The sequence below is a fragment of the Apis dorsata genome, unplaced genomic scaffold, assembly GCF_000469605.1.
Source record: "Apis dorsata unplaced genomic scaffold, Apis dorsata 1.3 scaffold_376, whole genome shotgun sequence".
In the NCBI taxonomy this organism is placed as follows: domain Eukaryota; kingdom Metazoa; phylum Arthropoda; class Insecta; order Hymenoptera; family Apidae; genus Apis; species Apis dorsata.
Window position 1 is genome coordinate 406,537 of NW_006263639.1, and position 11,524 is coordinate 418,060.

Consider the following 11,524-nt stretch of genomic DNA (forward strand, 5'->3'; position numbering starts at 1 on the left):
TCTTTTGATCTGAAATAATCTGTATATAATATCAATATATGTGCTTATTGAAATATATATAATATATTTTTGTACATAATTATAGAAATTATATCTTTATATCATAATTGATATAAGATTTTCCAACAATTACCCTAATGTATATTACTGCAAAGTATACAAAGTATTTCGTGTTTAATTGTAAATTGTATATCATGAATCTGTATTGAAATTTTATTTTCTTCAACAGCACTGCACGCAAGATGTTCGTTTCAAGTTTGGCCGGAGCAACTCTCATTCACACACATCCGGAAGATCTGGAAGGAAATCCACCAGCTCGCAATCGGTAGAGAACACCGTATGTCACAAATCTTTGCCTGATCTCCATACTAGCACGCGACGACGGGCGTCTCTGTCGCCACGTGCATCGACCAAATCATCCAAGCCATCCGGTCATCATCAATCCTCCAGTAATTGCCCAGATTGTGAAACTAGTTCGGACTATTCAGAGCACAGTTTTAAACGAGATGCGGTCTGTTATCGCAGGTATTCAAAACATTTTCACATATGTGATCCTCCAAAAGAGTTCTAATTATAGACACACATAAATATTTCACAGATATATTTCAGAAACTTAATGAAAATTTTATTTAGAGTATATCTTAAAAATATATGGAATGTTTTTGAAAAGAATTGATGATATTCTCTGGAAGAGTATAGATATTTATAATCTTATATAAATATCTGCTTTTTTAATAATTTATAAGTTTTATTATTTTAATAATTCTATTAAATTTGGCATGTATAATAATCTTAATGACTGTTGTATAATAATCTTAATAACTGTTAATAATTTTTATAAAACAATTGTATTTACTTTTATTATTTCAGTTCTAGACACATCAGACGTTCGTTAGGTTCGGGTGGTGGCGATGCTAGTAGTGTATTATCTGCCGGTGGTCGTACTCAAAAGTCATCAGGTTCCAGCAAGTTAAGTCACGGAGCGACTGCAAGAGATTCTGGTGGGTCATCTGGACACTGTACACCTCGCAGTGAACCTCCACCAGTAATACAAGTATAGTCGATACTTTACCGACAGTGTAACATTAAATGAAAACCGCTATTCATTGAATGAAATATTTTACTTCAGGATTGCTGGAGTCATATACGTCGTGACAGCGGTGCATCTACTCAACACTCGACGGAAAAAGATCGTTCAAGAAGAGGTAGTTACGCTAACGGTACCCCAACATCTGTTGTAAGACGCTATAGTCCTGAATCTGAGAGCAGCAACAGTCAAACGGATTATAGTCCAACATGCAATTCAAGGTATATGTTTAAATTTGATAAAATTTGTGCAATACATTCAAAGAAGATTAAAAATATATCAAAAAATTTTCATTCTTCAAATAAATATTCAGAATAAGTTCTTACAATCTTACAAATATCTTTTTATGTTTTATAGTCTTAATATGATTTTATAAATAATTGCCATATCTTAGTTTGTACTATAAATTTGACTATTGAATGAAACTTTTTTGTAAAAAAATTATTTCTTTTTTTTTTTTATCAATAATTATAAGCAATAAAAAAGAAATTGCATTTTTCTTGCTTTAGATTCTCCGATGGCTGGAAAGAAGGTCGTGGCCGACCAATTCTGAGATCAAAATCGGATATTAGTGATCGTTATTGGCGTCAAGATAATGGTCGATCCAATAAAGTACCTGCACGACCTCCTCGGTCAATTACTCAACTCGAAAATTTCTTCGATTGTTTAGGTCTTGATTCGGACAATTATCAACGTATCACGAAACCAGATTCGAAATCGTCATCTCCCGTATTTTTTGATAGCGTTAGCTCGGTCGATTCGGCATTAGGTCTTTATTCTTGGGCTGGGAACAACCAAACGAATCAAAGTAGTCAATGGCAGAATAATGATTGCAGCGTCGGTATGGGTAACGACGACAGTAACCAGAGAGTCAATGATCCTCCGAGTATTGTAGAACGCAATGCTCGAATAATTAAATGGCTTTGTCAGTGTCGAAAAGTGCAGTTTGGATTTAGTTAAGCAACGAGTTTAAGAAGAGGACAATCGATTCTCCATTCTCAGTAACATGCATTCAAGTCAACGAAACTAGAGTTTTTCATCTTGCCAACAATTAATCTTCAAAATATATCGCAAAAACTTTTGCTTTAATTTTGTAAGGAAATTGCACGAATATAAGCAAATACCTTTTTCCTGCTTTTTTTTTAGTTACTAATGCTACAACGAGTAGCATGTTATAATTTATCTTCCTTTTTTTATTTTAAGTTTACAAGCGTATGTGCCATCTACTTATGTAATTTGTTGTGCATTTGTATTGCATTCTTAAATCATTATTGAAATTCTTTGGCATAACATTCTTTTTTTTTTTTTTCATATATTTTTTTGTCGAAATTTGTAAATATATTGTAAATTGTAGAAGTTGTCAATTATTATATATGTGTAAACACATGTAACTTTTTTGCTTGTTTAAATAGTTTTGTTTTTAGCGAATGAATGAATTTATTGTCGTATGTTAGTTTTATTAAATTTATAACGAGTTTATGATTATAAATTAACTATTTTTAATGTTTTTTTCTACAATATTATGATTTATTGATTGAGAGAGTTATGAAGTTATACAAAAATATGAAGTTTATGCACTGTTTTATCTTAAAATTAAGTCGTACATTAGTTATAAAATTTGATTGTTATATACGTTTTTTAATGAAAATATTCATAAATAATTGGCATTTATGTTAGTTTTTTATATTAGAGAAAAGTTACTTGATTTTTTATCTTTCTTCTTCATATTGAATGCTAACTGACGATATGGTTCGATTTTTCTGATTAAATAGGAATTGAACTATTTTTTGATTTTTGACTGTTATGTCAAAAAATCAAATTTTTATCTTGTAATGCAAAAAATATTTACTGTTATTTCCAATAGAATTATTACTATAATAATATCAATTCAATCTCATTAATGTTTTTGCTGGTTCGAATTCATTGTATAAATATATTGAAATGCATTGTAAAAGTAAGTATTGGTATAAAATTAAACTATATGTAATTTATAAAATTTTTGACGATTTTTGTCTATAAAATTATTCGCCAAGGGAATTTGTAAGGAATTTCATAAAATTTTTTATATTAATGTTTTTAAAGTCATAATTAATCTTGTAAATTTTGTTAAATGAAATTATAGTCGTATCAAAAAATTATTTTGAATTGAATATATATAAAAATATTATAATTTTCAAAGTTATTTTTTAATTACAAAATATGTTTAATATATAATATCTTGTTCATGTAATATAATTAGTTTGATTTTAAAGAATTTTAAAAATCAAACGTAATCATTAAATATGAAACGTATCATTGTATATTCGGTATATTATTTATTATAAATAACTACTTTGTGCCTAAAAAATTTGAAAAATCTTATTTTAATAAAAAAACTTATTCAAATTGTTTAATATATCTACATATATGTTCAATATTTTAGTAAGAAATGTTTTTATTAAAATCTGTGTATTTTATAAAATCTAATGTTCGTCATTTAAATCGTTTAAAAGAACAAAAAAATTCGTATCTTATATTTTAAAGAATTTAAATTAAATGCACTCCCTAAAATAATACGACATAATTATTAAAATCTATAATTAATAAAAAAAATATATCATTCGTTCATTACTTAAAATATTCTTGATATATTTCACTGTGCAATAATACAGATATTAAATGTTCTTATTTTAGATGATATTTACTAGATCACTATTTGAAATATTTTAATCATTGTGTGGCAATCAATAAAGATATACTAATTATGACTTTGAATGTTTAGAATGGAAGAAAATTGTTATTAATTATGTGATTCGAGTATTTTAACATAAAGAAGGAAAGAAAAAGAATTTGTGTAATATAATATAATAAGAAGTTACTCAACTACTCTCATTTCAAGTGATATAGATGTTTTAGATAAGTAGTGAGTTTGCATAGATTGTAAGAGAAACATAGTAGTATATTGCATTTAAACAAAAAAAAAAAGTTGATATTACTACCTGTGTAGTAAAACCTTGCATTTTTCAAGCAAATGTAAAGTATAGCTTGTATTGAATCTTAGATGTTGTGTAGTTATATAATCAGTATTTACTATAATTATTTACTTACAGTTTTTGAGAAAAATATTATAAAGAATGTAATATCAAAATTACGAAGTCTGTTTTAACAGCCTTGCGTAACGTGTTATTGCACAAAAAATTGAATATGTATGCTTAAAAAAAGCATTTTGCTTATAACTTTTTGAGCTAAAGCACTATTTAATGTATGTATATTAATAATATTTGGTGATATTTAATTACCTGAAAATTTTTATTCCCAAAATTAAAATTCTTGCCTTGTAATAAAAAAAAAAAAGAATTCATATATATTTTTGTTAGTTGTAATGATATGTATCTTGGTTAATAATCTTATTATAAAATGTTTGAAAATAAAATTTTTAAATCTAGTTGCAACTTACTTATAGAATGTAGAGAATATAGTGTTAAATATCCTCAATATGGTTTTCAAAAAGTTTTAAGCAAACTAAATAAATTAATAGTAAATATTACTTCTTGAGAGTACAAACACAAAGTGTGTTCTATTTCTACTCTACTAAGATCTAAGTCTAGCAATTTATAGGAAAAATGTTTAATAAAATTAAAATTTATTTGCATTGTTTAGATGTTTAAAAAGTTTAAAAAATTTATTACATATTTATGTGGTAGAAATATACACACTCATACAGATACGCATTCCACTTCTTTATATGTGTATATGAATCTCAAGAAGTAAAATGATATCATAAGTTTTTATTATTTTCGATATAATTATGTTTTCTGTATTGATATTAATTTGTTAATATAATCGAAGGAATTTGTATAACATTATATTGCAATTCGTTGTAATAGATTATGTGATTCATGTATTTGTATAGTAGAATTTATCGCGTTATTTTTGTTTCTTTATTATCGAGGCTTAGTTCTTTAATATTAAGTAAATTTGTTGAAAGACCTATTTTATAATTTTAAATCCAAATGTATACTTAAAATGTGAAACTTACGTATGTATATGTGCATAATTTGTGATCCATAATATTTAACATTGTTAAAGTCATACATTTTTAACTGCTTTTTTTATAATCTAGTCATGTAGATCAAAATGTGTTAAATTTCAAGATAATATTATTAAATTCCTTCTATGTATCGCTGGTAATTTTATTTTATAACCCAATATTTATATAAAACATTTACATTTTTTAAAATTTTCATATATAATTTTTTTAATATAGATTTTTCTTTTAAAATTTAAAAATTAAATTAAATTAGAACCTTTTTTTTCCCCTTTAGATTATGTATATTTTATAATTAAATTGTAAAATAAAATTACGTAATTTTATATAATTTCAAAATATGCATATATTTAAACATATATATAAAATTCTATTTTATATATTTTTATTTATTTATTCAATTTATTTTAAATTTAATTCGATTGAAATAAATTTAATTTTAATTCAAACGTTTAAATGTTACTACTTTAGATGTTTTTATAAAAATATTTATAATCAATTTTATCATCTAGAATATAAAAATGAAATGACTAATTAATAATACAAATCAATTCGCGTTTAGAAAAAATATTAAAAGTTATACAATATAATATACTAATAATTTAATAATAACTTTTTTAATCTTTTAAAAATTCGATGGATTCAAATATATTATAGATGGCAGTTCTGTCCACTTCAAATGTCACGTCGTCCATAATATTCAACGAGCGCATGCGTAACAGCGAGCTGTGCCTTTGCAGTCTGTGCTCGTCAGTCAGTCTTACGGACGCGCGATTCATGTTTGACGCGCAATTTCGAATGTGTGGATCGACTGAAATTATCGATGATTGTATGTTTAATGGTGATACTTGACGAAAAAATTCTAACTTATATGCGGTCAACTAGTGTCTCGTGGTGTGACGCTTTCTGGTAAGATTATAGTGGCAGGTTTCGCTATGTCGCAAGTGCTTTGGCCGCAAGAGGCGCAGTGACGACTCGCCCGTGAGCCTGCCGACATCCTCGACAGCCCTGCGATGGAGTCGATCAGAAAATGGTTCTATAGGCCTAAGGTAATTTCTTTTTGTTCTTCTATATATTCATTATTTTTAATCTCATCTTCCTTCTTATTTTTTAAGTTTGATGCGTTTTTTCGTTTCTTTTTCGTCTCTGTATATTTCTTATCGTACTGGTTAGTTGATCGAACGCGTGCGCTCGTTCTTTTTTCTTCGTTCCTTATCCCTGTCTCTGTGTGTTGGACCTGCGCGCTGTTGCCACCTGTTTCGTGAAAATTCGCACGATATCCCGAAGTGCTTCGGGCGACGTGTTACATCTGCGTGATATACCTGTAAGTACATATTTCATTGATACGCACACGAGTGCTAATCGTCCTTGTTTACAATTCGACGTTTCCTTTCGATGCCAATGTATATATTGAAATATATTTTTTGATTGAAATTTCATGTAATGTTCATGGAACATGGTCTAATCAGCTGATATGTAATAGAATCTGCAGGTTTTTAATCTTCTAATATAGGATGACCTCGAGGTTAATTCCGGTTCAAAGATACATTCTTTTATTCGATTAAAAAATGAATAAAAGGAAGATTGATAAATTAATTTATTTGATCAATAATAATTTTTTATAAATAAAAATTAAACACATTTTTTTGTATTTTTTCTTTTTTTTAAATATTTACTAGTATTATATAGATACTCTGTGTTTGTCTCATATTTCAGTTTTCTTATTTACTCAGATACTTTCTCTTTCGTGTGTTGTCGATAACCTACATCTAAAATCACATGACTCTAGCATCTGTCGCGCTTAACCTCAATAATTTAAATTATTAGATCATGATTAATGAGAGATTTTTTGAAAATTATCATTTTACATTTTGTTGTATAAATTGTAATTTAATATCTCTGATATGCTCATTAATTAATGCATCGCACGTTTCTATCATGTAGAAATATTCGGTATTGTCCATTCTTTTCACGTACCAGGAAAAGATTCTATCACTGTCGGCTTTATTTGTCGCCTGCTTTCGAAGGCGTACTGTCGTTGCTCACGTGAAAATGCGATAGTAAAACTGGAGAATGTGTTTCATCTTTTTCAATACTTTCTCATTGTTTCGATTATTTTATACGTTGAGAAATGATGCAGTACGATAAAATGAATTGTTTTATTCTTCTTATCGAACCGATTCTCCGTGATTAGTATCTAATAACATACATGTCTTGTGTGCATACGTAGTTCGTAGATTGACATATATGTATCACGTGACCACATTCAATGAGCTGTCATCAAGCGAACGACTTATTTCGTATTAATTTATAATTAATTTTTCTCTGAATTCTATTTTTTTGAATTTTTAATTTGATTTAATTTTGTATGCAATTATGATTTAATTTCATTGCAATTATGATATTAGATTGATTTTACTTTTATGTAAGATAAAATTATAAATATAAAAAATTATAATTTAGAGTATTATCAGTAAGTATTTAGTAAATTATTTCATTGAAACTCGATTTGGATTTTAGATAAATTTTTATTCTTATAAATAGTATATTTATAGTATATATCATTATTTACTTCTTAAATTCTATCATATATGTAAATATTAAGATATTTAATTACCTAGTGATTAATTACCGTATTTGTATATCATACATTGAATTAAAAAATATTTTTATTTGCATAATATTATTTATCAGTATTATTAGAATTTTTTAAATTATTTAATATTTATTGTTATAAACGATGACTTGATGCAATTGAATTCTTTATTTGATTATTAGTCAGAAATTTATTTATTTTTATCATTTTTTTCTTTTTTTAAAATTTTTTTTTTTAGAAACTTTTATCCAGATATATATCTAATTTTGAAAAATAATTTTCGTTTAAAAATTTTTTTAAGAATTATGATTACAAAAAAAGTATATATATATATATATATATATATAACAGAAAACATGTATATATTATTAAAATATATATTTTGTATATTGGAAAACTTTTTTTATCTAAAATTTCTTCATTTATTAGTTCGAATCGCCACAAGTTAATACGCGAATTACATAGTTGACGATTTTAATCCCACGTAGATTGAATCGTACCGGTTTCTCGTGGATTAGTGTGTAAGTATATACTCTCAGTTACAACCTCGTCGACCACGAACGAAAGGTGTGCAACACACTTTTCAAGTTTATGCCCCGGTGGGAAAGTAAAAGATTTCAGTTAGTTTACGGTGCCTTGACCATGTTTGGATCAGGTTCAACGCGTTCTCGAAACGTATTGGGGGAAAAAATCATTGTTCGATTCGAAAATAGGCACGATGGATAATTTTTTACTTTTTCATTTCATTTTTCCTCCTCGTTGTTTGTTTCTCCTCTTTCTTCTGATTTTTTTTCTCTTATTTTTTTTATGCCTCGAATCAGCCGAGGTAAATGTTTTCTCGTTCGTCCGTCGACTCGAGTTAAACTCGATTAACGTTCCGAGTTATTGCTCTCCGAGTGAAAGAGACTTGGTAGATCGATGTTGCTCGCTCGCGAGTCACAACTGTATCAGCTTTAAGTCCATAGATATTAACTTTCCTTCGGGCTTGTATGTTCGGCCAAGTCGTTCCTGTCTCCTTGCTGGCTACTATAGAGAGAAAAGCTAGCCTCAATTTGATTATTCGTTTATTTTGCCTAAAGGAAAAGAATGCTTTCTTATTATGTATTATATTTCTATATTCTTTCAATATTACTTTTATTTATTTCGATTTTGTTTTACATATTACTTATTTTATTATTTTTAATAAATTATTCGATAATTGTTAAAATTATTTTATATTAGTTAATAGAAAAATTATAATTATTTTTCTATTAATTTTATATGTATTGAGTTTTTTATTTCAAAGTTATTGATCAAAATTTTTTAAAAAAATTGCTTATAATTTGAGAAAAATTAATAATTATATAAATAATTATATAAATAAAATAAGAAAATTCTTTTGTCTATTTTTGACGAATCATAAATATCAATTTTGATTGATCAGTTGCAAGATTCAGGTAGGGGATGGATAAAAATAGAAATTTTTAGGAGACCTACATACATACTACTTACATTTCTTTACATTGAAAAGTTGAAACCCGCATCGAAGTGAAAGGAAATCAAACAGAATATCTGTTGTAAAAGTAACAAAGAAAACCATTCATATCTCGATAAGAAAAAGTTTAAATATATATACTTATTAAAGTATTTCTTTTTATTTTAATGGATATTACCTGTATCCTCCAAAAGAGTTTCTGATTTTCATTTTTAAAGCAATATTTTAGATAGTATTTGTCTTTCATTTTTTTATTATTATAAATAAATATAATCTTTTAGATTAATGAATAAACAATGAATAAAAAATGAATAAACAAATAATAATAATTGATAAGAATAATAATTTTTTTCTTATAAAAAATAAAGAATATTCTTGATAATTAGATTTTTAAGCAATTGGATTGGATTTTAATTGGATTTTTATGCAAATTAATATATTATTATATTATATTTATATATATTATATTTTATAAACAACACAAATGAATATATTACATATTTTTTTCTGATATTAATTTTATTTGTATGACAGTGGAATATAAATAAATTTAATCGTAATTTAAGAGAAATTTTTGATATAATATTGAAGTCTAAAAAAGTTTTAAATATTTTATTGTAGAAGATAATATATTAAAATAATATATTATATGATATCTTATAAAAAGATTTCTTTTTCAGCTCAATTTTTTGTAGATAAAGAAATAAAGCAATTTATTAAAAAATAATGAGAAAATTTTTATATAATATTATAATTTTATATAGATAAATCTAAGATATTCTATCTATAGATAAATTGAAATTGATATTTTGTAAATATTTAATACATAATTTGTATATAATTTGTATATAATACATATATTTTCAATAATACGACATATTTTTTTTTTTACATATTAATTAAATATCTATTTTAACTATATAAAAATTTATAGTCTATTGATAATACTAATAATAATAATCAGTTTTTATCATAGAAATTTGTATATTATCATAAAAATTATTTATAAAATTTCTATTAAACAATTATAAAGAAAATTAAAAAAAGAATTTAATGAAAAATGAGACAGATTAAATATTTTCGCAAATAGAACGATCATTTCTTCATGAATAATATTTGACTCTGTATTTATTCTCTCTATTGTATAAATGAGATATTGAGAATTGATTTTGATTTATAAGTATATAAATTGAATCTTGATCCCATCAACATCAGATATTCTAATTGGAACAACCATGATATCGCGCTATGACAATTAAATGAAAGTGTCTCGTTGAACACGATTTAATATTAAATGCATATTATTTTGATTATGATCAAAAAATTATGCATTGACACAATGTGATTCTTGAACTTTCTTTTTTAGAGAAATACAATATTTTTTTTTTAATCTAGAAATCATTTTCGAATATGGATAAAATATTTCGTTACTACGTCGCGTTTAAGAAATGTATATTTAAAATGTGAAATTTATATACGTACAGAGAGAATATATTTATTTAATATATGCGTATAATGTACATAAATGTTAATTTATTCAAAGTATAAATGAGAATATATAGTAGAAATTCAAAAAATAATGAAAAATAGCAAGAGGTTAAGAAATGTTATGACATTTTAATGAATATTAATTTTTTTTTTTTAAGAAACGAAATATTTTGTTTATAGATAAATATATCTGTATGTGAAAGAAATGATTTAACGAAAAGAAAATTATGATGCGTGATCAAAATTGTAAATAATAATAAAAAAACAGGAAACAATGAGTAAAACTTTTTAATGATATTTGATATGATAATGATAAAAATATCATTAATATGCAAATTTTATATATATAATAGATAAATAATATAATGTTTAAATATAGATAAATTTTCATAGTTGATATAAATAAATATATAATAAATTAGCATAATTATATATATAACGGAATCGTGGTTTCCTGAATACCAGCTAAAAATTATTGTGAATGATTACCTAGAAAACATTCTGCTAGGTCATAATCTATAGAATGCGAATCCGGATTTCTACTGAACTGGTTTCGAACTTCGAAACAAGTTTCGAAAAGTTTTGAAGATGTTATAAGTATTGATATTTTCAGAAATTTCGTAGTATCTCTTACAATCATTATTGGCAATATATTTGGATTATTGTTAAGATGATTAAATTTTTCTTAAGTTTTTTAATTTTTCGAGTTTTTATTTTTATTGAAAAAATTTTGAATATTTCACTTAACTCATAATTAAAAATAAATATTATTTTCGATAAATATTTCAAAACAAAAAATTAGACTCGAAAATCTAATTTAATAAAAAATGGGATTATATATATATATATATA

The 11,524-nt window shown here is 25.1% G+C and overlaps 2 protein-coding genes across 9 annotated transcripts in view; both read left to right on the plus strand.

Annotated features, from left to right (window-relative positions):
* Nucleotides 1–2,520, plus strand: part of LOC102679702 — a 47,686-nt gene extending 45,166 nt beyond the window's left edge. For 6 of the 7 annotated variants that reach the window (XM_031511984.1, XM_006618805.2, XM_006618807.2 and 3 more), the window contains 4 exons: nt 230–525; nt 871–1,054; nt 1,130–1,308; nt 1,597–2,520. In XM_031511984.1, the coding sequence (XP_031367844.1) occupies nt 230–525; nt 871–1,054; nt 1,130–1,308; nt 1,597–2,047 (1,110 nt within the window). In that variant the 3' untranslated portion in view covers nt 2,048–2,520. The remainder of the gene's footprint in view (nt 1–229; nt 526–870; nt 1,055–1,129; nt 1,309–1,596) is intronic. The other variant, XM_006618806.2, reaches the window with a different exon arrangement.
* Nucleotides 2,521–5,848: 3,328 nt separating this feature from the next.
* The window catches only part of LOC102681954 (lateral signaling target protein 2 homolog), a 51,177-nt gene continuing 45,501 nt past the window's right edge, over nt 5,849–11,524 (plus strand). For both annotated transcript variants that reach the window (XM_006618820.2, XM_031511974.1), the window contains exon 1: nt 5,849–6,163. In XM_006618820.2, coding sequence (XP_006618883.1) covers nt 6,128–6,163 — 36 coding nt within the window. In that variant the 5' untranslated portion in view covers nt 5,849–6,127. The remainder of the gene's footprint in view (nt 6,164–11,524) is intronic.